This window comes from Schistocerca nitens, chromosome 6, assembly GCF_023898315.1.
Source record: "Schistocerca nitens isolate TAMUIC-IGC-003100 chromosome 6, iqSchNite1.1, whole genome shotgun sequence".
Classification (NCBI taxonomy): domain Eukaryota; kingdom Metazoa; phylum Arthropoda; class Insecta; order Orthoptera; family Acrididae; genus Schistocerca; species Schistocerca nitens.
In genome coordinates, this window is record NC_064619.1 from 287961914 (window position 1) to 287988927 (window position 27014).

Sequence of the window (27014 nt, forward strand, 5' to 3'; positions counted from 1 at the left end):
AGGTAGGGAGCCCATAGCAGAGATTCAATGCCCCCAAGAAAGCGACTTCAGATTGTCTAAAAACACATTTGGTGATGTTCAGCACTACTCCAGAATGCTCCAGACACTTGAACTTATCTTGTAGATGTTGTCAGTGTTGTTCCTCGACCGGCCGGTGTGGCCGAGCGGTTCTAGGCACTTCAGTATGGAACCGCGTGACCGCTATGGTCGCAGGTTCAAATACTGCCTTGGGCATGGATGTGTGTGATGTCCTTACGTTAGTTAGGTTTAAGTAGTTATAAGTTTAGGGGACTGATGACCTTAGATGTTAAGTCCCATAGTGCTCAGAGCCATTTGAACCGTTATTGTTGTTCCTCAGTCTCCGAGAATATGAGCACGTCATCAAAGTACCTAAAACGGGGTGGGAGGCCTTGAAGAACAAGGTGAATGAATCTTTGCAACATCTGCACTGCATTTCGTAATTCAAAGGTTTCATATATATTCTCAAACGGTCAGTCTCCCGAGACATTGTAAATATATATTATTTCACTTGTTTGTAATTTAATTTATGATTGATTGATTTTTTTTTTTTTTTTTTTTTTTTTTGGTCCAGATATTTTGTGCCTGTACCATCTGGAGTCATGTGCTGGTATATCCACTTTTAAAATCATAAATCTCTTCCTTTACTTGAATTGTTAACATTGAGATGCTTCCCATGTTATCTGTATTTCTTGTATACATGTGTGTGTGTGTGTGTGTGACAGAGAGAGAGGGGGGGGTGGAGGAGGAGACTGTTATTGTTTATGATGGAATATTCACTAGTCTTAGGAAATTAAATTTTATATTTTGTGTTTGCAGGTGGTTATGCATTTGTTGGCATCATATTTTGACTCACAGCTGCCTCCATTGCCACACAATCCTGAAGGAAGACCTTTTACATCGCAGTATTTTCTCAAATCAACAGAGAAGTTACCAAAGGGAAAGACTTTCCCAATTATACATGAAGTCCAAACCAACCCCCCACACTATGTCCTTATGGTTGGAGATGAGAAACTGGAACTAGCAAAGGTACACAGTAATATATATATATATATATGTGTGGATGGATATGTGTGTGTGTGCGAGTGTATACCTGTCCTTTTTTCCCCCTAAGGTAAGTCTTTCCGCTCCCGGGATTGGAATGACTCCTTACCCTCTCCCTTAAAACCCACATCCTTTCGTCTTTCCCTCTCCTTCCCTCTTTCCTGATGAGGCAACAGTTTGTTGCGAAAGCTTGAATTTTGTGTGTATATTTGTGTTTGTTTGTTTGTGTGTCTGTCGACCTGCCAGCGCTTTTGTTTGGTAAGTCTCATCATCTTTCTTTCTTTTTAGATATATTTTTTCCACGTGGAATGTTTCCCTCTGTTATATATATATATATATATATATATATGATAATGGCAGAAAGTAAAAGTAGAAAATATAACCAAGATTGGAAGTATTCAAGTGTAGAAAGAAGTGAGGTATTTCTTTTTTATTTGTAGTCAAATGCTTTTTCCTGAAGAATACATTAAATGTAATAGAAAATACACAGTGTCAGATTTTCAGAATACAAAAAGCTTGGGCTGGACCAGTCACTACACTGGCTCATGAGATCGGTGAGAGTGCTTAGAGCTGCCATAATAAGAACCACATTACTTCTCATTAAACTACAGTATCAATCCAAAAAGAGCATTGTAATTGAAAATATCACTAAATATGAAATCCATTCTACTATAAGGTTTTCAGTGGCAAAAAACGCAAATATGTTGATATTTATTATGAAATTCATGCTTACACAGATTGAAGATGATGAGTGAAAATGTCAATGGTGTTTAAGAATGGAAGCACAAATAGTCATTATAATGACAAAAATGGCCATTTGTCTGTAGTCAGTACCAAGAGGGGACAGAAAGTTGTTAGTTCAAACAGAACAGTATCTGCCCAGGCTAAGATCCACAGGATTTCCAACTTTAAGGTTGAAAAGCAAAGTAACTGTATTTTGTTCCACTGATTTCGTTTCAGTGGCAACCATTTTTCATATTATTGGACCAGCAACAGGTGGTAGTTGATGAATACCCAGAAAGCCAAAAAATTGTTTGTAATCAACAAATATTAGTGGAACAAATGTTTGCATTTGATTTTCAGCATTGAAAATGGAATTTGAACAGAATCCACTAGCATGATTTCCATCTATTAATGCATATGGAATACAGAAAAATAGTTAAAGATATAGTTGTGGACTGGTGCAAATTAAGGCCAGATATTTTTATGCAGAAAGAATTTGCCATCTAGAGATATGACGAATGATGATTATGTAGATAAGTAATACATGTGTTTAGTTTTTAAGATTTTTTAATAAATTTGTTTAAACTGTTTTAATCAAACAGTGGAAAATCCAGAATTGAATGTAACAATATTGTGAAAAGGAAAGTTGCTACTCACAACATAGCGGAGATGCTGAGTCGCAGATAGGCACAACAAAAAGGCTGTCACAAATAATAGCTTTTGGCCAGTAAGGCCTTCGTCAGTATTAGAGGTTAGAGGTAAACAAACACACACACACACACACACACACACACACAACTGCAGTCTCAGGCAACTGATGCCGCACTAAGTGTGTGTGAGTTATGTTTTCATGAGTGTGTATGTGTGTGCTTGCCGTTTAATTCTGACGAAGGCCTTACTGGCCGAAAGCTATTATTTGTGACAGTCTTTCTGTTGTCTACCTGGGACTCAGCATCTCTGTTATATGCTGAGTAGCAGCTTTCCTTTTCACTTTAACTGTTTTAGTATTTTATATACAGTCTATAGGGTATTACTTTCGAGATAGAACTTGCATTTGATTACAGATTGTGGTTATTGAATAAATACTGGCTGATTATTGAGTTGTATGATACATGGAAAACACTTCCATATTTGAAAAGGTTGAGTGGAAACACTGTACTGTGACAATTGGTCACTAGTGTAAACAAACAATGGCTTAGGCCTGTGAAGGATAAAAGAGCTGGATGGGAGAAGCCCCACCTCCGTCTCACAGGTCAGCCAACCTATGCTAATGTTTCATGTTTCTGCAAAAGCAAAAATGACGCATGGTAACAACAAATTATATTACCGAGCAAGGTGCTGCAGTGGTTAGCATACTGGACCCACATTCCGGAGTAAAACGGTTCAAACCCAGGTCCAGCCATCCTGATTTAAGTTTTCTGTGATTTCCCTAAATCGCTTCAGGCAAATGCCATGATGGTTCAGTTGGATGGGCATGACTGATTTCCTTCCCCATCCTTCCCTCATCCAGTGGGACAGATGATCTCGCTGTTTAGTGTCCTCCTCCAAATCAACCAAACAACCAACCAACCGGCCAAACTATATCGTATAGTGGAAACTAGAGCCGTTGTACTAATACTGACACATTCAGTGAAAATATGTATTTCTATAAAGTGTGTATAAGTATTAGAAACAGTATGAAATTATAGGGATCTGGAAGCTTGGTAAACCAATTACAGGTATTTGACAATAAAAGTAATTAACTATTCACAACTTATTACTTTTATTACATAGCATGAAAAAGTTTGGTAACTTACATTTAACAATTTTTTGGTCACACTCGGCCATTTCTGTACCATACAATTCGTTCTTGACTATGTCTGGTGAGATGAAGCCTCATATTCCACAATATCTGTAAAAGAGATGAGTTTTCACTAGATTTCAGCTTTTATTTCCTGTCATCAGTTGCTATTTCCACACCCCTGCAATCATGCTCACACTCTTGTACTTTTAATGAAAGGCAGTATCTGTAAGTTTATGAATGTTTGCTGTAAGCGCGTTGCTGAAGACAGTATGCTTCTGTGTATAATATTTAATATTCACTCATGTGAGTTCAGTAGTGTTCAGGCCACAACCGTATGGTGGCAGGCAAAGTACAGTGTGGTCTACAAACTCACTTAATAGGCTACATGTCTCTTCATTAGCTTTGCCTGTATTGAAACATGCAGCTCAGCATTTGTCATGCTGTCTTTGCATTCTACCCTCCTTTTTTGCAGCCATTCAATCATTGACACATTTATGTAATGTAGTGATGGTATTTTGTCCACCTGCCTACATTGGTAGGACACATTATCCATGATAATGACAGAATTGGGTGGAAGATTTGGGTACACTATCTCCAAAAACCATTTTCTCTAAATCCGTTGAACAAACTTGCCCATGATAGTCTCCTTGTGTCAATTTCATCTAGAACTGTAGCTGTGCTTGCCTTACTAACCCGTTTCTCCATCCTACATTTGCATCTGTCATTCTTCTGGAGGCACTTCCATACAGCACAATGCCCACGAAATCTTGCTGTATGACTCATCAAGGTAAAAAATGATGTAGTGAGCTTCCCTATTACTCTTCCTGTTCACAAAAAGACATGCCTGCCACAAGACAGTATCACCATGTTCTGATAACAGATTTCTTTTGTTAACTATGGATCGCCATACGAATCTCATCAAGTTAGTATATTTTTTAAAGAGGAACTGCCCCATTTCCACTGTATCTTCTCAAGCAACACTGGAAGTAATTTTGATATGCAGGGTACTATTTTTTGTGATGGAATTCTTTAATATTAATTTACTGAGGTCATCAACTTCTTTAATATTACTGCATCTCTTCCTAAGTGAAACAAAATAAAAATAAAGTAATTCACATGTAGCAGCTACCTAGTTGGAAGCATTGTCAAATATGAACAACTATGTACAGGATTACCCGATTATAAGAAAAGGTTTTTTCCCAAATTCCTGCTGAAGGGAAGGGGGGAGGGGGTGTCAGCTGGTTCTACATAGCCAGTGAGAGAGTGGTGAGCAGGCGATATGTTTGGGAGCACGAGACATAACAACTCTCTCATGCAAGTATAGAAGTGAAATCCGATATGTATTGAAAAAAACTGCTGTGTTCTCAGGTTCAATCATAACGACAACCTTAGAAATAACAACATAGTCAGAAGGAACAACCAGATAGTTGTGACAAAGAAGATACAAATTTCATAGCTGTGCTACTACTATGATAGTAATGGCATTGATTAAAAATAGTGATACCATAGACTACAGCGTTAGTAAGCAAGAAAGGCAGAAAAGATAATGGTTTGAAAATCAGTGTAAACCATTTCTTTTTGTTTATTTTATTTCTCATAGTGTTATCAGAATGTAGACAATCAATAAATGGCATAAGTTTTGAATAGGTATAACAACATTTTGGCAGATACTTTTCCAGTAAAACAGTTTGTAATTTTAATTAGTCAGAATATTTAAAAAAAAAAAAAACATACCTTTCTCAAGGAACCTCTTAATTGAGGGGGGTAGTCGTATACTTAGATAAATACAGTCTTTATGTGCACAAATTACAGCTAAAACTGAGCTTTTCTTGTTGGGAGCTCCAGGTGACTGACCAGGATGAGAGCTGACAAATTTCCTAACCCTGTCTAGGCTCCATAAACTTTCGCCACAGCTCTTTCATGGGCCAGAGTAACAGTTTGTACAAGTTTCTAATGCTCCTTTTCAACATCGCAGAACCCCAGCACATTGTACGTTGTTTTATGAGCGCCACCTCTTATTACAAATCACGCATTTCAAAATAAAATAAGAGAAGAAAGTAACAAGCAATTAACAAAAAAAAGCAAACTAAACAGCGTGTAATTACTTGAGGCATTTGGTTACAGCTGGCAGTGCCGTAAATGCAATGGTACAGTCCTGATCTCTATCAGTATTGGAAGCAACCATAGATCAAAACATCCCCATCTAAAACTGCCATGTTATAGTGCCTGCATAATAGTGGTGACAAGAGGCATGCATCAAACCTGTGCGGCCTGCCCGCGAACATAGCTATGACTGCCGGTGAGCTTCAACTCGTGCTACCCGTTCAACCAGTAGAATTGCATGAGGCCTGTTGGGCCAAGCGGTATGCCACCAGATCCTGAGTCTGCCCAGGTGCCATTGCGGCTCAGTTGCTCATCATGGCACTTGCCCACCAGGTATCACACTGTTGTGCATGCCAAACAAAATCTCTGTGGCCCATTTGCAGGCCGTTTTTTACTTCGCGCAGTCTTTGCTGGCACAGTACTTCACTTCCTGCATTACGTTAAAATAACTGATGGCTGTAACATCAGGAACAAGGCGATTACTTAAATCTCCACCATTGCTTGTTAAATCAATGTCTTGTTATGTGCATATGAAAACATTCTTTACCTTATGATGCAGTAAAAATAATTAATTTTATTAAAAGGTGCCCACTAGTTATCGAATTTTTGTAAAAATGTATGAGGAAGTGGCTAGTATTTAAAAGTTTTTACTGATACACAACGAAGATGATTATATCATGGCAGAACTGTTCTCGTTATATGAAGTTTATCTTTTTCTCATCAGGTATATCTTTCCTAAGGCAAAGTCTGGCTTCAGACTGTGGCTTGATTGACAGACATGTTGTTAAAAAGCATCAGTTTAAATTTATTACTTATGGACCAAACACAAACCTGTGTAATGTTCAAGTCCATATGGAATTGCTTGTTAAAACCTTACAGTTTGGGAAATCTGTTTAAATTCCAATCAAATTGAGTACTTCAATATCCTTCACAACTTTCGTGTAGAAATTCATCTTACATTGGACGAAAATGTCAAGAACATAATTAAGGAACATTTAAAGGGATTTGGAAAAGCTTTCAAAGACCATTTCCCTGCCCTGTCTAGTACTAAGAATTGGATTTGCAATCACTTTGAAGAGACAATAATGTTGAAATCCACACGAATTGTAAATTGAAAGGAGCAGCTACTTGGAACTTCCAAGAAAAAAAAGAAATCTCTGTCACAGAGAAGTTTCTGGTTAATATTAAAGGCAATGTTTCCAATGCTGTCAAATAAAGCAGTAACTACAGTAATTTATTATTTGTCTCATCCACATATTTATGTGAAAAGGGTTTTACTTCTAACACTTACATAAAAAATAAATACAGAAACAAACTTCTCAGTGAAAGTAATTTGAGATATTCCATAATGAAAACTTGTAGGTTAACAGAAAAATGTAAAATACTTTAATATCGCATACTAGATTAATCCATTATGCAAAAGTATTCAAAGATCTTTTAGTATGATACAGCCGAAATGTAAAGCAATATAAAAGCATTGAGGCTAGTAAATCATTTGCTTGGAATTCTATTACTTCCATGTTACTGCAAGTACATTTTTCTTTTATAAGGTGGGGATTTGCACATAAGAATTTATTGCGGAAGGTGGTAAAAGGATGAAAAAGTTTAGGAACCTCTGCTCTTCCATATGTGCAAAAATATCTACATGACATCATTCCCACATGATACAGGAACTAAATTATCTGTTATGTATAAATATATTTATTAAAATTAAAAGAAAAATACAAACTTCAGAAAAGAAAGATGTGTGAACTTTCTTGCTTCAAGTAAATAAAGAAATATTATTAATCTTTTAAGACCATAACGATATTCTGGATAATTTATTCTTGAAACAAGCACTTAAGACATTAGAGATTAGTCTGTATGTTGGATTGGTAACTACTGAGGTCACAAGATAGGTCCTTCTGTAATTCAAAATTATCATATGCAGTAAAAATGAAGATATCTGTTGGAAGTAATCATCACATATATGTTACACCTCATGGAAAATGTTGTGTTAGTACAATATGGGCTTACAAGGTTCGAATAGTTTGCACTGAAGATGGTCACTTAGTGACCGAAATTGATCTGTAAAATAAATGGTTTCAATCTTTACAATCGATGGTGCGATTTATCCAAAATATATTGACAGTAACATGCGCGTGGCGCACACAGTTCCTAATGGAATTAGACATCGATAAAATATTTACTATGCACATCTACATAACATTGCATTTATATATCTAAAAACAAAGATGATGTGACTTGCCCAACGAAAGCGCTGGCAGGTCGATAGACACACAAACAAACACAAACATACACACAAAATTCAAGCTTTCAGGAAAGAGGGAAGGAGAGGGAAAGACGAAAGGATGTGGGTTATAAGGGAGAGGGTAAGGAGTCATTCCAATCCCGGAAGCGGAAAGACTTACCTTAGGGGGAAAAAAGGACGGGTATATACCTGCGCGCGCGCATACACACACATATCCATCCGCATATACACAGACACAAGCAGACATTTGTAAAGGCAACACTACCGCTGCTATAAAATCCGCCGTTTCTAGTTCACAAACAGTTCCTTTCACCTATTAAACAACCATTTTGGCTAGTTCTAATAACTTTCGCTTTATTTCCATTTCAGTTTTTCCCACATCACTGATCATTTTTAGCCGCTTCCCACAGGTTTTAACGTCCTTATTTCTTCATCAGACAATTGTTAGCCTCATTTTCATAATCTGCCACCACAAAACCACTCCTTTTAATACATTTTTGGAATTTTCCCGAATTTCTCCACCCTTTAACTTGTTTTGGCGGCAACACAACCACCTAACCTTTGTGCACATCATTGTCTACCAACCCAAGTTCACCACAGGATCAACATAGCCCAGCTTTAACCAACACTTTTTCGCCTTTTTTCACACCAGATCTCCAGTTGCTTTCTAGTTCACATTTATCTCTTCCCATATATTTTTATTTTCATTTTCATTTCAGCCTCGTGTTACACTTTCCACCTTCTAATACCATGTCACCCTCACAACACCCCCACAACGACCCCATTAAGTTTTATTTACATTCCCTCCACAAACATGCCTTCGCCCTAGCCAGATTACGCTCCCATATTTTATTTTCTCAGGCTTGTCTGACATTTGGCATTACCCCCAAAGGCCTCACACTTAAAGTTCCCATCTCTGGCTGTCACCCTTCTTTCCATCAGTCCCTATACCAGTTCCAAACTGAACAATCCATTGCCCTCACCCACCTAATCCTTCACCTACACATCAACTCAGCCAATGAACACACCCGTCAACTCCTATCCTTAATAAAAGTCCTCAATCTTTCCTCTCCCACATCCACACCGGCTGTTCAGAGCATCCTCCTACAGGCCAACCGCAAATTAGAACAGCATGCCACCCTCCACCTCAAAAAACTATCCAATCTCCTGGTTTCCCACATCCGGAAAGGCAACTCACTCACCCATCACAACCTTTCCAGCAAACCTCAACCTCCTCTCATTGCACACAGACCCAGTCTCTCCCATCTACTCAATCTCCCACTTCCAGCTCCACTCCCCCCAAAACCTCAAAATTCTAATCAACACAATCTGGAACCACAACACCCTAATTCAGTAGTTAACCTTTCCTCCAAACCTCTCTCCCAATCCGAAACCTCTGTCCTATCCAAAGGCTTCACCTTCAGCCCCACTCCCAGATTCAAGCAAACAGCCCTCGCCAAAGATTTACTAAATAAATAAAAAAATAAACTCTTTGCCTTTACAAATGTCTGCTTGTGTCTGTGTATGTGCGGATGGATATGTGTGTGTGTGTGTGTGTGTGTGTGTGTGTGTGTGTGTGTGCGAGTATATACCTGTCCTTTTTTCCCCCTAAGGTAAGTCTTTCCGCTCCCGGGATTGGAATGACTCCTTACCCTCTCCCTTAAAACCCACATCCTTTCGTCTTTCCCTCTCCTTCCCTCTTTCCTGATGAAGCAACCGTTGGTTGCGAAAGCTTGAATTTTGTGTGTATGTTCGTGTTTGTTTGTGTGTCTATCGACCTGCCAGCACTTTCATTGGGTGTCACATCATCTTTGTTTTTTGTTTTTAGATATATTTTTCCCACGTGGAATGTTTCCCTCTATTATATTCATAACATTGCATTTACCTAGAAGTGCAGCACATCTGGAATGTGCTGCGGCATAAACTTCCTCTCTCATCGCATACACCGAGCGAGGTGGCGCAGTGGTTAGCACACTGGACTCGCATTCGGGAGGACGACGGTTCAATCCCGTCTCCGGCCATCCTGATTTTGGTTTTCCGTGATTTCCCTAAATCGCTTCAGGCAAATGCCGGGATGGTTCCTTTGAAAGGGCACGGCCGATTTCCTTCCCCATCCTTCCCTCACCCGAGCTTGCGCTCCGTCTCTAATGACCTCGTTGTTGACGGGACGTTAAACACTAATTTCCTCCTCCCTCCTACTCCTCCTCATCGCATAAGAGATTTGGAGCGCTTGCTTTCAGTAGTGCTATTTCCCACAACTGTTTGAAAATACTGAGGCATGCCATCTTCTTTAAATACAATATGTTTAACCAAAACATAAATTTTATTTGTTCATAAATGTGACGTTTTACATATATGTGATTGCTTACCTCACTGTCAGCTGCATTCTCAGCACAGTGCTCCTGAACCTAGAACACCAATGACACAAGCAGCTGTAGCATTGGACCACTGCCAGCTTCCACAGCCTTGGTAGCCTCTTGAATTACTCAGAGAAACTGAATTAATTTCTCAGCTACATGGAAATCTCAGTTCCCAAACAACTGTATTTTTCCTGAGTCACACAATCTTCAGCAATTTGTTCATGATGCGTAAACACAGATTTTAGCCTGACACACAAAGTATTCCAACAAAGTCTCAACATGTTGCTTACACTAAACTATAACAGTGAGTCTTTCACATGGCCAGTCCTTTTTAAATAAATTATGGCATTTTTGATTAATTTCAACGATGTGTAAACATTAGGACAATATTCCTGCAACCATTTATCCTCAAGAGTTTGGTGTAGGTTCTGTAAATTTGTGGTGGTTTTCTCTGTACCAAATGGGACCTCTGTAACAAAAAAGACTTTATTTTTGCACTGCAACTCTCTCGAGATTGAATGCATAGTACAAGTCAAATAATGCATTTTAGTGTACGTGTTTCTCCATGTATGAGCTGTACATGGGCAAGCACCATCCTTCATGTCCTGTCCTGCAACACTTGTGAGAAGTTGTTGATGGATGAGGAAGCACGCCTCTTTCAATTTCATTGGGGGCACTGTGTTTCTGTTTCTGGCAGTGTCTGTGCAAGATCTAGAGCGCCTTCTCCTACAACTTTCTGAATGTCCTCAGATCTCTTGCCCACATTGTTATACACTTGGCCAGGACAGTAGGTTTTTCTGATGCTGGAAGTTGCCGTTGTTGTTATGACTATCAGAAGAAGCTTTGTCGATATTAAAGTGTTGCAACAGGGTACTGGAAAGTTAATGACTTACACTCCGTAAAACCTACAGCCTTATTTTGATTATCTACAACCTGTGTAAAATTTTGCCATCCCATGCTGTCTCCTTTTTTCTTCAGACGAGTGTTGGTTCCCTTCTTCAGTTTAAGGGAAACTTACTTTTTCTCTTCTACACATTTTTAATCCTTGGATGTTGTAAGGATGTTTGCTGTTTGATATGTATTTCTGAAATAAATAATAATAGTAATAATAATAATAATAATAATAATAAAGTACGATAACTCAAAAGGGGCTCGTTACAATGTCTTGCACTGAACTGTTTGCATAAGGCTGCATTAGCTGGTTACAAACAAACGGACCTTAGGGATGGGTGACAGATATTTTGGATGGGTTCTGGAACACTTGCAATCCTCGCCTTGCATTAGTTGAGACACGACCTTGAGGCCATCAGCTGCCATTTGCAGAACATCCAATATGGGGTCATTAGCTGGGTGTATATGTGTGGATTTCTGCAGCAATGGGCCAGACCACATACAGAAAGTCCATGGGTTTTCCTGCAGTTCTCATGTGACAGCAAGCTCTATTTTCTTCCAATATAGGGAAGGAGTGATCCACTGACCACATCAAAAAATTTACAAAATTGTGCTGCGAAAGATGGAAAATGACCTTTGAACATTACATAAGGAAGAGTATAAAAAGCAAGGTGTACAACAAGACTGTTGAAATATTTCTAGATGATATTCCTGCTGTGGACAAAAGTGTAATAGAAACTTAGTTACAAAATTCGAGATCAAATTTCATGAAAGAACTCAGAAAGGCAGAGGCTTTAGAAAGAAGCTGAAAAGGAAAGAATAAATTGAATGAACCAATAAAAAATTTCTTATATTGTGTTCATTATTGCATTATGCATTACTTTGTTACATCCATTATTATACAATAAGAACTATTTTTCGTTACGAAGGATCAAGAACACTGTTCCTAGCAAATCAGTCAATCAATCAAGCCTCAGAGGAGTGCCGACAATTCAGAAAGCAAATCTGCTCATGTGTAGCCAGTCATTCCCGTCTTCCCTGCACTGTCTGTTTCCCAGTTGCACCAAGTCCTGTTGACAACCAGGCACAGCCAGATACCTGAACGACCCACGGACCTTGACAGCACATGATGACCCACGCACTCTGTTCCCGGTATAGATGAGCTCGACTACCTGCTGTGCAGGCAACAGAATGGATCAGTCGGCCATAGGCGGACTTGGGCAGGTAAATGTGGCATGATGCACAGCTCTGATGGTGATTGTCTGATATAGTTATTTCATTATTTGTTCTTGAAAGTTAATGAAAAAAATTACTACTGTCTTCTAGTGGAACAAAAGCATACAAATATTTGAGATTAAGGGTCCAGATTTGAATTAGGACATGCTTACAAAAAGAACTTTAAAGACTTTTGTCAGGCAAGAAAAATGCTGTTAATGGAATGGAAATACTATAGCAAAAGTAGTGCTTATTTTGATTAATGACATTTATTTCCATTGCGTAAATGTTGTGATCGCTCAGGTTTTCTTGGCATGATTGGTTAACGTTGTGCCTCTGGGCATTCTGCTGAGTTTTTGTTTCCATTTTATGTATTTTGATGATCTGAAGAAGATAGCTGGGTCAATCATCAAAATATTATGCATAAAATGGAAACAAGAACTCTGCAGAACACCAGAAGTACACCATTAGTTGTGCAAGTATTATTTGAAACTGTGTTGTCGCATCAGGCATTAAAAATTCATGTACCTGACAGATATTCAGGATGGCAAAGTAACATTATAAACAAATTAAAAGTGGGTTATGACTCACCTTCAGATGAATGTAAGGGTGTACACATAAAGGAAGAAGCCTATCCCCGTACTGCCATGCCAACATGAGTTAGAAGAATATCCTTGTCTTTTGTAATGCAGCAGCACACAGTGGAAACAGGATGACAGAACTGATAGCATGGGACAGGCGCTAGCCAGACTTAAATAAGTACTATGTACCAGCTTCAGTGCACACGCTGGCTGTCTCACTACGCTAGGGAACAGATGTGTGTGCATGCCAGATGCCCTGCAATCTTCCTCAGGCGATATTAAAGAAACTGTTTGGTAAAAAATTTTATTCTTTAGCATCTGATAGTCTCATATAGCAGCTAAATGTTGAACTGCCTATCTTTTCATTAATGCCTATAATTATTGTAAAAGTCTAAAATTAAGAATCCAGTGCACAAAAATTGAACATTTCACAATGAAAATAAAACTGTGTACGAGTTTACATTTGGTCATACGTTGCTGCATTCTAATGAGTGAATTTGTCATATTGATTTTTTAAAACTTTGGAGCAGCTCTGTATCTGTGTGCAGTCTCAAGAAATTGTATTGTACATAATGCACCCATTCTTGCCTGTGCATGCCACAGTGCTGTGCAATATCAATCATATTCCTTAAACAGTTCAAAATATAAAAATGAGTTTTTGCCATATGTGGAACTTCATCTACCACAATATAAAAGTAACTGAAGTGGTCTTTTTTTCCCAATGGAATAATGAAATTGTTTAAATCAATAAGTGATGAAAAGGTAATCTGCGCATAACTGCAACAACATAATTGAAGAAATAACACATTTATTTTTATGCAGACAATGAACTTTTTCATGAGCTGTTAACATGTCTTGTCCTCAGTTGCTTGATTAATAATAAACTATTTTCCAAGATTCTTCTGTCACAGATGCAAATGCATCAGCATGTTAGTTAGGAGAAGTATTGCAAACTCCATTGAGTCTTGGCAGAAGCAGCAAAATTTCACACGTCATTACACAAAATTTGGCACTGATGGTGCTTCACTATGTTCTCAATTTCTCATGATAATTGGTATTTCATATGACATTGAAAATAATTGTAAGTAACATTAGTTTCTCTCTTTCGAAGTTAAAATTAATCCAATTTTTAATAATCTATTTTATTGTCATTATATTTAATCACAGATAGTTGTCATGTGGAAAACATTACGTTTTTGTCATGGAAACAAAAACAATGACTTACAAAAATTTATAAAATGCTTGTTGACTGGCATCATCAGATATTATTAGAAATAAATGGTTTCATCTGGCATCAGCCATTTCCAGATCATGATGAGAAGCAGCAGTGTGCTTAAACGTAGCATTGAAAAATAATGCTGCTTCTCATTGTAATGTGAAGATGACTGCTGTTGGCTGAAAAAGATTATTTATACAAAATATGTTATGGTTATGCCAGTAAATATAATTTTTAAATGTAGTTAAGCTGGGTGGGTTTATATTATCCCAAGGCCACAAAATTGTATGGTAAATTGTTATATTAGATATCAGTTTGTCCAAAAATCATTGAATTATTTAGAGTATTCTAGTGTTAAAGTCTTATTATTAGCATTTCATACCATGTAGTTCAGGTTTTGCCACTATAGTGAGTTTGAGGATTTTTAAAATGCTTGACAGTCAGCTGAAGCAGTGCTACATTAGTTTCAGTAATGGTGATGCTGTTAGTGTAATATTATTTACTCGCGTTCTTTTACTCTCAAAGAAAGCCCATTGTTCCCACACACTTACCTTTTTGTTTGTATTAATTTACAGTGCTTGCATAATATTAATTTGATAAATATTGGATATATTTTAATCTGTTCCTAAGAGTGTAATCATATGTTACTGTGAATTACTGATAATCATTTTGTTCTAATTCTTATCAGGGTCGCAACAACCTGTTCCATACAATACTGCTCTTCTTGCATCAGCTGAAGACAAGAGAACATGGAATGCTAGGACGTGTCAACTTGGGCCCCTCAGGAATTAATATTCTCTGGGTTATAGATAGTTAGCGGTATTAGAATGACAGAAAAGAAAAATAATTGTCAATAAGGTGATATGACTGTCAGACCTTTATTTGGTCAGAATACTTGGACTGTATTCATTTCTGAGAAATGTGCCTGATATTGCCAGTTCATAAAATAAAAAATGGAAAATGAGAAAAAGGAAGTTGTGGAGTCAAACAAAACAAGACCATGGGAATGAAACCTGTAATTGAATAGATTTCTGATATGTGTAGGCCTTATTTATGCTGATCTGTGCACTGTAATATGCAATTGTAAAACAGTTACAGGAAACACTTAAACTTAAGAAATGAGAAACTAAACCGTGCTATTTCCAAAGAGTGGAGTATTAATAAACACGAATACTGTACACATTATTACATCGTCTATGTAAAACAAATTGCTCATTTGATATCAAAATATATTTTGATTTTTTACAATGTATCATAATTTTGTACTTCAGACTTTTAGCAATGCTGTTACACCACAGAAAGTATAAGTGTAACACGAAACATGGCCCAATCAGACAAAGTTTACATGCTTGCTTTTTATAATATAGTGATTAAACTGTTTCTTCATTTTGTAAATTTATGTATTATGGAAACCACTTGAAAATCTTAAGTTTATAACTGATGAGAGATAGCTATACCTTTAGGATGCAGAAGAACGAAATGTTGAGTACTTAAAAAGGATTCATAGATCAATTGCAGCTCATCCTGCTGAGAATATAGTAAGTTTTACAAATATAGTGCTTCAGTAAAAAGCACACTTGCTCTTTATTCTGTTACACATAAGGATTTAACTGGATTGGTCTTCATTGCATATTTCACATCAATTTAATTAAAGATTCTACAGAAATTTTAAGTCAAAGTAGCAACAGTAGGTTTTGAATGAGACCCATTTGATTATAGTTTAACATTTGAAGGCATCATGAGCTGATTATGTGGTGTTACTCAGTTGTTTTTATATCAGTGCTATATGAGACAGGAAAAGCAATGAAATCTATGTAGCTTTTGGTGGTACACTAAATGCTTGCTAATCTGGCCATTCCTTGTACATGTGGCTGCCAGATTGAGTGTGTGTCAAATTTAGTGTAAACTGATAGGGATTATACTTTATTAAAACTAAAGCTACATTTATTTTCATAGAAAACTTACTCTTTGAAAGTGTGTATATACAGTAGTATCACTCTGTATGGATTATTATTATTTGTCAACAATTTCACACAATGGCTTTACAAGCAATACATAGGTACTTTGAGTGTTGCATAATGTACTCTAAGATTTCTGCAGCTCCAGCAGTGAGAGATATTCTCTTCATCACTTTCATATAACTTTCCCCACACAGTTTTGTTAATCTCTTTGCCTGTTAAAGTTTGGTCCTAAATACTTGCTTATCCAACATTGTACTCAGCAGCAGTGGCTTTCTATTAAATTAATTCACCGTTTCTGCTTGAGGTCTAGCATAATTTTTTCTTTTAGAAACCACAATCACTCACTTCAGTCTGGAGAGCTTAGAGCAGACTGAGAAGTGAAGACACATTGAGAGATTAGACTATAAGTGCATATAGACCTCAAACTCCCCTGTCTCTGCTGTTTTAAGGTTTGAAATCAACTTTAAAATTACATGATGGAGAGCAGGAAGCCAAGCTTCTGTCATTACATACTAACCAGGTGGTGCCAACAGTTACAGAGCTTGTCTCATTTATAACAAATCTAGCATTGATTTTAACTATTGAACTATTTGTTGCATTAGTATAGTGAAACTAATTTCTCTGAAATTTGCAATACCAATGATTGTTATTACAATTGGCTGGGTGAAATGGTAACAAACTGTTTGAAACACTGTATTAGCAGTTCTTTTTACAGATGACAGAATATCAGTTTGTCAGGGAGCATTTAGTTTTTCCTGATTTTTCAGTAATAGGAGAGAAATGTCTTATTAGATTTTATAAGAAATAACATCCACGTATCTCCATAATGTCCAATTCTTAAGTGTGTATGTTATACGAATTTTGCTTAATCTAGTACAGATACTGACACAGTATTAAGATAATGAGCATAATATATAAAGGACACTCTTGTATTGGTTCAGATATTAAGATTCTCATCTCAAAATCTTTATCATTTATAGATTTTTATATCTTAAAAGCAATATACATCTTAATTTTTCAACTTGTGGAGATATTCCTACACAGATTTAGGAATGTTTGCTGTACAGCATTATGGAGTAGTTTGGCTTAAAATTCTATATTTTCAAAACAGGGGTCCAAATGTTCCTTCGTACTTCATCAGTTGTAAAATTGACCAGTTTTGGGATTATTTAAAAGCAGTTATAAAGTTGAACTGAAAACAGATAAAAAGGTACACCTCATAACTAATATTTCATGAACTATTTTACACATTTCTATGAGACAAGTATATGATGACCATTATCATTCAGTTAGATTTTGACACAAATACTCTCAAATAGGCCATCAGCATGTGCTTGGTAACTGTGTGACATTTTAGCTTCAGATTGTAAATTCACCGACAAACTTCAAAAAATGTGTTCGCAATTTTTAGCATGTTAAAAACTATGGAATGAAATATTACTTTCGTTCCCTTATCTTTCCGTACAAACAAATGCTGCACAAGATTTCTCTATCATAATAAAGAAACCTGTGTAATGATAAATTGAGCAGCATTCTGGAAGTCACCTGCAAATGGATGTTGCCACTGTTCAGATGATGTTTTCAATATGAGATCATGTGTGATCTATATCACCTATAGTTTGAGATTAAGAATTTAGAGAACTGTAACTGCTGTTGGATGATAAACAAGTGCGATAGCAGCCGTTGTGTAAAAAAAAAAAAATAGTTTGTTATAGTCTCTAGAACTACCCTGCCTATAGTTAAGCAACACGTATTTGTAATTTTGTCAATGCAGTTTGTACCAGTCAGTTTTTCTTGTCACACTTTGACAATAGGAACAAGCATTTAAGGAACATAATGGAAGAGCAGGATTGCATGTAACAAATCCTACACAATGGGAGAGAGCGAGCGAGCACGTGCACTCACTAGCTGATTCTGCTCATGTACACTCTATTTTCTTACACAGGCACTTTGTCTTTCCTTCCTGATGTCAGACATCTCACATGATCACAGCAAAATTCATGTACACATTGAACAGGTTCCTCACACAATATCTTACCTGGCTTTGAATTTGCTTTCGCTAATTCATATCATGTAGTCAGAAGTCTAAAATTCTTTCATAGCTTTCCATATACTCCACCTCTTTGAAAGTGCAATCAAAATTTGTATTTTGTCACACATTCTGCCTACATTGTCAAACATCTTACAACTGGGCTACAACTTCACTTTCTCCATTTTTCACACTTCTTTTTCCAGTTCTGCCACATCAGTGTGTTCCAACGCTGGGGCAACAGTTTTAAGCTTTTGTACGCGTGAGGCAATATTTGCAGGTGTTGACAGGTTTTGTGAAGTCTGCTTTCTACATTTGTTGCAAATTTTTCTGCCTAAAAATACATTAGAAAACTTGTTTACCATCCACATTCCTCAAATTCTATTGTACTTTTGCACGACGTCATTTAAATGGATTGCAACATTACAATTTTGACAGCCATTTTTTACTCACTGCTACTAAATATACTTGACAACCCATGAATTAAGCTAATGGTGATTGGTTGGAATAGTCTCTGATAGGCTGTTCACAGCAAGAAATGTTCGCCATTTGGTTCTAATAATAGCGAGAGCTACTGGCTGCTGTTCTGGAAGAAACTGGATACATAGCTGCGTACAGAATTTTGATAGTGCAATGATGCACACACAAAAATTTATTGTGAGTGCGGTGTCATTGACATGTCATCTTGATATTTGCCATGTTTATAGTAACATACTGGAGTAGTACAATACATTTTTTCAAACAAAAGTTGAGGATGGGATGTTTTGAGGTATTCAAGGTCAAAGGTCCAGTCAATAACCATTTGTGTGAAAATTCTTAGAAATCACCTTGTTGCAGATCAGTGTAAAGCTCTGGTAATTATATTTTCAGTGATATACGTTTCACTGCTGTGTCTGGATTTGAACAAGAATTACAGTAATTTATGTTGAGACATATCCATGTAAATTTCTCACAATTTACAGGGCACACAACTTCCTTCACAGTTGTCGCATACCTCTGCTAATTGGCGATTTTCCATCTCTCATCTGGGTTACTGAATGAATGCACCAAGTTTAAAAGAAATCTGAGTGATTGGTAGAACTAACACGGAGTTGGCCCATGTAGCAATGTGAGCTTGTGGCATAACAAAGTTAAGGCCCCAGCTGTAGCCTATTACCTATGTCCACAGCAGTATGTTACATATTTAGCTTTTCTTGTGTTTTCATGGTGGTATATTTCTTATATTTTGGGTGTATTTTTCTATTTAAGTGGTTTAATCTAGCATTTTCAGTTGTAAGTGTAAATTCAGGCAGTCTGTAGTGCACGTTTCTTTTCTTGTGAACAGCCAGCTACACAATTCAGTAAGGCTTCAGCATCCTTTGGTGACTTGTCAGGAGGGTAGCAGATTGCATATCTATGTTTCTGTCTGCTTTTGTAGTTTACTTCTTCATTTAGTCTTACTAGGATGGGTAGCATATGCGCATGCTGTGTGTGGACACAGGAGCAGCCAGCCACAGACCGCAAACTGTTGAATTCGCTTTTGCCTGTAATCAGCCACTTTCAGGCTGCTGCCTCTGGGTGTAGCTGTGGCAGAGAATCTGGTGCAATGCATGGGTCACCTCTGGTGTTGCTTGTTTCGCACACGGGCCCTGCTGACGAGATACCTCCTAGCTTACCCATTGCGGCGGATCCACCTTCACAGCGAGAGGAGTGGTAGATACTAACTTATTGGCATCGCTCGAGACGGAGGGCCAATGTGCAGGCTGGCCATGTGGCTTCACCTGTTCACCCTGTTTGTGAACAGGTGGCTGTTTCTTCAGCAGGGTCTGAGCAGGCACATGTGTGCAGGTTGTTGCTACTTATCAGGAGCTGCAATGTTAGACACATTATGGAGCCACTTCGGAAGATAGCATTCAGGGCTTGGGGGGTGTCAGTGTGCATTTGGCACATCTGCCGGGGGGGATCCTCATCCAAGATGTGGAGGCAGCAGTGGCTGCGGTTGTCAATTGTGCAGGGTTCAGTCATCTGCAAGTTGTGGTTCCCATCAATGATTAATGTTGCAGGTGTTCTGAGGCCATCTCAGCAGCTGGCAGAGGTGGTGGAGGCTGCTGGTGTCAAATGCAGGGTGTTAGCATTTGGTGCCGAGTGGAGGGTCTCAGCCAAAGGCTTCATCGGCTCTGCGATGGTCTTGGCTGCAAATTTCTGGACCTTTGTTATTGGGTGGGGAATTGTAGGACTTCCCTTGATATGTCAGCAGCTATGCGGGTAGCAGAGTACTTGGAGTGCTAATGAGAGTTTTTTTAGTTTATGCAGTAGGTTGAGGTTCTCTGATGAACACCCGCCAGACAACTCATGGACAGCAAAATCACCCCATTCAGAGTAAAGATATGTCAACTGTCAAAATGTCGTCAGTAAAATGTTGAAGTATCCACAACAAAGCTTCTGAAACCACCACCATCCAGGAAAGTTCTCAGGTTATTATTCTTGGGACCAAGAGCTGAAGTAGAAAGCTTTGAGATATTTATTGAGTTGTAGACTATATATCGGATAGGCAGATTAGACGCTATAGGAGAGGGAGTGTTCATTGCAGTCGAGAAAAGTATTGTGTCTAGTGCGGTCAAAATTGAGTGTGATAGTGAAGTTATTTGGTCGCATTTATTGGGTCTAGGTGAGACTAGGTTTATTGTTGGATTATTATAACCAGCCACCTGATTTGGGTGTGACAGTTGCAGAGTCTCAAAGAAAGTCTATAGTCAGTAGAGGGTAGACACCCTATCATGCAGTACTTGTTGGAGGTGACTTTAACCTAGGAAGTATAGACTGGGGTGTCTAAGGATTCATGGGGGGCAGACACTCATGTGAAGTACCTTTGAACATATTTTCTGAAAACTGTTTTGAGTAGCTAGTTCAACAGCCCACACATAATGGAAATACCATATCACTGACATTAGTTTAGAGAGGGATTAGTAATCATGGTGTCACAACAGTGACTATGATTATAGAAGTTAGTAAATCAGTCAAGAAGGCTAGAAGAATGTTTCTGCGAGAAAGAGCAGATAAGCAGTTGTTAGCATATCACTTAGACAGTCAATTGACATCATTTAGTTCCAGTCTGAGGGCATAGAGGAATTATGTACACAGTTTAAACATATTGTAAATCATGCTCTCAGCGAGTATGTACCTAATAAGGGGATTATGGATGGAGAATACACCCATGGTTTAACAACGAAATTTGGAAAATGTCGAAGAAGCAAAGGCTGTTTCACTCTCGGTACAGAAGAGAATGCGTGTACGACGACAGTCAAATGTTAGTAGGGGTTCATGCGTTTGTAAAAAGATCTATTTGTGAAGCATACAGATACTACCACAATCATACCTTAGCAATAGATCTTGCTGAGAAACCAAGAAATTATGGTTCTGCATAAAAGTGGGTCTAAGGATTCTATCCCGTCACTCATTGACCATTCTGGTGTGGAAGTAGGAGATAGCAAAAGGAAGTTTTAAATTTCATATTCAGATATCATTTGCGCAGGACAATAGTACAAAAACAACTTCTTTTGACTATCATATTGACTCCCATATAGATGACATTGTAATAGGCATCCCTGACGAAGAGAAACAATTGAAAAAGTTGAAAACAAATAAGTCACAAAGTCTGGATGGAATTTCAACTTGATTTTACAAATGGTACTCTATGGCACTGGCTTCTTATTTAGCTCACATTTAGCATTAATCTCTCGCCCAGTACAAAGTCCCAATCAACGGGAAAGAGTGCACGTGACTCCTGCATATAACACGGGTATAAGATCGGACCTGCAAAATTAAGACCAATATCCTTAATATCGATTTGCTGCAAAATTCTACAACATATCCTGAGTGTGAATATAATATATTTCTTACAGAATGAAAAGCTTATATCTATGGATCAGCACAATTCTAGAAAGCATCACTCATGCGAAACTCAGCTTGTCTTTTCTCTCATGGTATGTTTGAACTATGGACGAATGACAACAGGCAGGTTCCATATTTCTAGATTTCTGAAAAGCATTTGACACAGTACCTCACTGCAGTCTTAACGAAGGTGTGGGCACATGGAATAGGTTTCTAGATGTGCGAGTGGTTCGATGACTTCTTAAGTAATAGAACCCAGTATATTGTCCTCAATGGCGAGTGTTCATCAGAGACAAGGGTATTGTCAGGATTGCCTCAGGGAAGTGTGATAGGACTGCTATTATTTTCTATGTACATAAACTATCTGGTGGACAGGGTGAGAAGTAATCTGTAGATGTTTGCCCATGATGCTATGGTGTACGGGAAGTTGTTGAAGTTGAGTGAGTGTAGGAGGATACAAGGTAACAGACAAAATTTCTTTTTGGTGTGAGGCATGGCAGTTACCTCCAAATACAGAAAAATTTAAGTTAATGTGGATGAGTGGGAAAACAATCTGCAGTGCTACGATACAGCATTAGTAGTGTGTCCCTCTTGACAGTCACGTCATTTAAATATCTGAGTGTATCATTGCGAATTGATATGAAATGGAATGAGCCTGTGAGGATTGTGGTAGGGAGGTCCAATGACCGAACTCAGTTTATTGGGAGAATTTTATGAAAGTGTGGTTCATCTGTAAAGGAGACCACTTATGGGATACTAATGCGATCTTGAGCAGTGCTCGAGTGTTTGGGATCCAGACTAGGTGGGATTAATGAAAGAATCAGAGGCAAGTGCCAAGATTTATTAGCAGTGCGTTTAAACAACACTCAAGTATTACGGAGATGCTTTGTAAACTCAACTGGGAATCCCTTGATGGAAGGCAACGTTTTAGAGGAATGCTAGTGACAAAATCTAGAGAAACAGCATATGAAGCAGACTTCAGAACGATTCTAATGGTGCCAACATAATTTCACGCAGTAATCACAAAGATGAGGTACGAGAAATTAGGTCTCATATGGAGGCACAAAGCTAGTCATTTTGTCTTGCTCTGTTTGCGAGTGGAACAGGAAAGGAAATGACCAGTAGTGATACATGATACCCTCTGCAACTAACCATACAACGGCAGTGCTGCTGACGCTTATAAGTGTCCGGATGCCCACTGTTGGATTACTCAGTCTAGTTGCAGCGTCTAAGGTAGCATCAAAGCGTATAAACTGTTGTTTTGTGTGGTAGGTTATTGAACGTAGACAGTGATTTTCTGTGTAGTGAGGATGAGGCATACTGCAGAGGTTGTCATTTAGAGGCAGCAGAAGAATCTATTGATTCGAAAGCTGTGCTTCCACGCTGTTTCGTGACGGTTCTGAATACGGATCACGACAATTGTGTGGAAATCGACGACGAAAAAGAGCCCGACCTGTCACACGGAGGTAATCCAGGTGATTACTGGCATGAAGAACCATGTAATATGCAGTATCACCTATTTACGAAGGAAGAAGTTTTGCAAATTCATCCTGCTGGCAATTATCATATGGATTTCTTCAGATTGTTGGTAACAGACGAATTGTTGCAACTTATAGTTGACCAAACAAACGATAATGCAGTCAACATGTTGCTGAGTGAAAATACAAGGGGGATCTAGGATCTGTAAATGGAAACCTCCAAGTATAGGCGAATTACTAGTTTTCCTGAAGGTTTCATTATATATGAGGAACGTTAAATATCTGCGATTACAAGACTACTGGAAGAAAGAACCGCTGTTTGGGAATAGAGGAATAGCAATGAGTATAAGCAGAGGCCGGTATTTGATCATATTACGCTATTTGCATTTTGCAAAAAATCCACTTCCGGGAAACCCGAAATCAGACGATCGTTTATATAAGATAAGACCTATATTGGATTTTTTAACACGAGAATGTCTCAAGCATATTGCCTGGGAAGAGATTTATCAATAGATGAATCAATGATTCTTTGGAGGGGAAGACTGTCATTTAGACAATACTTAAAAAGCAAACGTAATAAATATGGCATTAAGATGTACATGCTCGACAATCCAGACTGTTTCATAAGTAAGTGCGCTGTGTACACGGGAAGTAGCGGGGACAGGGAGGAGGAGGGGGGAGGGGTAGGTCATGCTGAAAAGGTCGTTTTGCATTTGATGGCAGAAAAGCTGCATGTTGGTCATCACATTTACTTGGACACTTACAACAGTTTTCATTTACCTACAACTCTGTTGAACCTAAAAACACTTTCCTCAGGTACTCTGAAATTAAATAGAAAATATACCCCCAAAGACGTTGTATTGGCAAAATTTGGGAGAGTAGACAATTGCACGGTATTCTAATGGAGTTATGATTGGAAAATGGAAGGACCGATGAGAGGTTTCCTACATTTCCACAGCACATCTAAATGTTATGGAGCAAGTGATGAATACGCGCCAGCAAATAGTCACGAAACCTTTGCCTATTATTAGGTACAATGCGTGTATGTTTGGGACTAATAAACAAGATCAGATGTTATCGTATTATTTATGTGAACGATAGACTATCTGCTGGCCGAAAAAACTATTCTTTCATTTCACCGACATGCTAGTTTTCAATTCTCTATATCTGTGCAACAAATACTCAGGAAATAAAATGACTTTGTACGATTACACTATTACAGAATGAACATTATAAATGACTTCCTTCCGCCAATGGGCGTTCCATGAAATGTGAACAAAAACACACACGTTGCGCAAGCACGTTATGAGGAAGCGGTGTAAGAAGTGCGCGGAACAAGGCTAGCACACTGATACACCATACGAGTGTACAACCTGCCCAGACAAACCTGGATACTGCTTCAACTACTGTATAATTTCCCATAAGTAGCAAAAACGTGATAATATGGGGGAATTCCGATTATCAAAGACAACTTTTTTTATTTTTTTTACATTGCTTGGTTTCTTTTTATGACGTGAAAGATTAGAACTTTTTCACGAGTACTCAGAAAATGAGGTTTTCTTTTAAGTCGACTTACTTATTGCGTTGTAAAGCGTTCACTTCATTTTTTTGCGAAAGAATTTGTTGTGCTAAATTTGTTTTAATAGCACCGCAATTGATGGGGGACACGAAAGAAGCCTCCACGTAGGGTGTGTTTCGTTTATAACTTCTACACATCCGGGAGTCCCCTGGGCGTCTATGATAAATGTAGACGGCTAATTCTCTCATACCAGGGGCAAACATGCTACTAAATTGACTACCTCTATCAGAGTCAATCTGAAAAATGCGCATTTGAAGTAAATATAATTTCAAATGAATCCAGTTTACTTTTCCCTTCTTAAGAATTTGCGTTTTGGAATCCAAATTTTTCCTGAATGCAGTGAATTTGTTGCTTGTTGGAATTTTATTTTTTTTACATTATCAACAAATGACGAACATCTGAATGACGCCTGTGGCCCCTATAGGTGTCAGACAGCGGACAGACTTTAAAACATGACCACAATACAGTTGAAGCTTATCATCTAAGGTGTCATCATTAAGTCAGTATAGAACATGATCCCACAGATCTTACAAGGTCTTAACGTCAGCCTGTAGCTCAAGAGTGCTTAGGAGCATCGGGTCCGAGCGGTACCTGGCGTTTCAGAGCGTTACTGGCCCTCACTCTCACATTGCCGGGCCGCACTGGAGAGTTGCGCGCCTGCACCGATGCCGCGCCGCAGCGAAAGTGTTAAGTAATCGAAATTCATAGAAGTAGTACTTGCAGATATGTCTGCAAAAGTTGTTGAAATGGGAATATATTAGCTGCAATACGGAGAAATAAGTGAGTAACTTGATATAGAAATTCTGATAATATGAAGTAAAATCATGGCAGCAAAAAACTGCTTAGGACATCTGCTGAGTTTTTTTGGCCTTATTCCTAGACAGATGAAGAGAGACCCTATATTGCTGAAGATGATGATGTGGCATTTATCTTTTCTGTAAATGAATTTGAGACAGTCTACAATCTTAATAAGTGTTTCAACCATTTGTTGTTGTATTCAGTCTGTAAACTGGTTTGATGCAGTTCGCCATGCTATTCTGCCCCATGCACGCCTCTTCATTTCTGTAGCTACTGCAACCAACAATATTTTTAAATTACTTACTGTATTCATTGCTTGGGCCCCCTCTATAGTCTCAGAACATGTGTCAATTGTTGCCTTCTTTTAATCAAATTTTGCCATGAATTTATTTTATTCTCAGTTCTATTTAGTACCTTATTAGTCACATGGTCTACCCACCTAACCTGCAGCATTTTTCTGTAGGACTGCATTTCAAAGGTTTCTATTTTCTTCCTGTCTTAACTGCTTATTATCCACATTTCACTCTGTAAAACGCTGCTCTCCAGATGTATACTTTTCTCAAGATTGCCACACACTGAAGTCTATATTGATGTTGACAAACTTCTCTTCTTCAGAAACGTTTTTCTTGCCATTGCTGGTCTACATTTATATCCTCACTACATCAGCTATCATCAGTTATTTTACTGCCCCAGTAGCAAAACTGATTTGCGAATTTCAGTGTCTCATTTCCTGATCTCAGCATCACACGATGTAATTCTAATGCATTTGATTATCCTTATCTTGCTTTTGTTGATGTCCATCTTCTATCATCCTTCCAAAACAATGTCCATTCCATTCATCTGCTCTCCCTAGTCATTTGCTGTCACTGAGAGACAAAGTTTTTCTTTTCCCTGAACTTTAATTCCTTCTCCAAATTTTTCTCAGGTTTCCTTTGCTGCTTGAATCTTTCAACTGCCATCTGGTTTCTGTTTAGGTCATAAGTAGCCTTTTGCTCCCAGTGCTTTTAACCCTGCTACCTTTGAAATTTCAAAGAGTATTCCAGTCAACACTGGCAAAAGCTTTCTCTAAGTCCACAAATGCTGTAAATGGAGTTTTGCCTTTCCTTAACCTTTC

At 38.1% G+C, this 27014-nt stretch overlaps 1 protein-coding gene across 2 annotated transcripts in view; it reads left to right on the top strand.

Moving 5' to 3' along the window:
- LOC126262780 (transmembrane protein 209) overlaps positions 1–27014 on the top strand; it is a 161602-nt gene that overhangs the window by 132980 nt on the left and 1608 nt on the right. Inside the window, exons 10-11 of one of the 2 annotated variants that reach the window (XM_049959597.1) lie at positions 838–1047; positions 14874–15437. In XM_049959597.1, coding sequence (XP_049815554.1) covers positions 838–1047; positions 14874–15002 — 339 coding nt within the window. In that variant the 3' untranslated portion in view covers positions 15003–15437. Of the gene's footprint in view, positions 1–837; positions 1048–14873; positions 15438–27014 lie in introns of those variants that run through there. The other variant, XM_049959596.1, reaches the window with a different exon arrangement.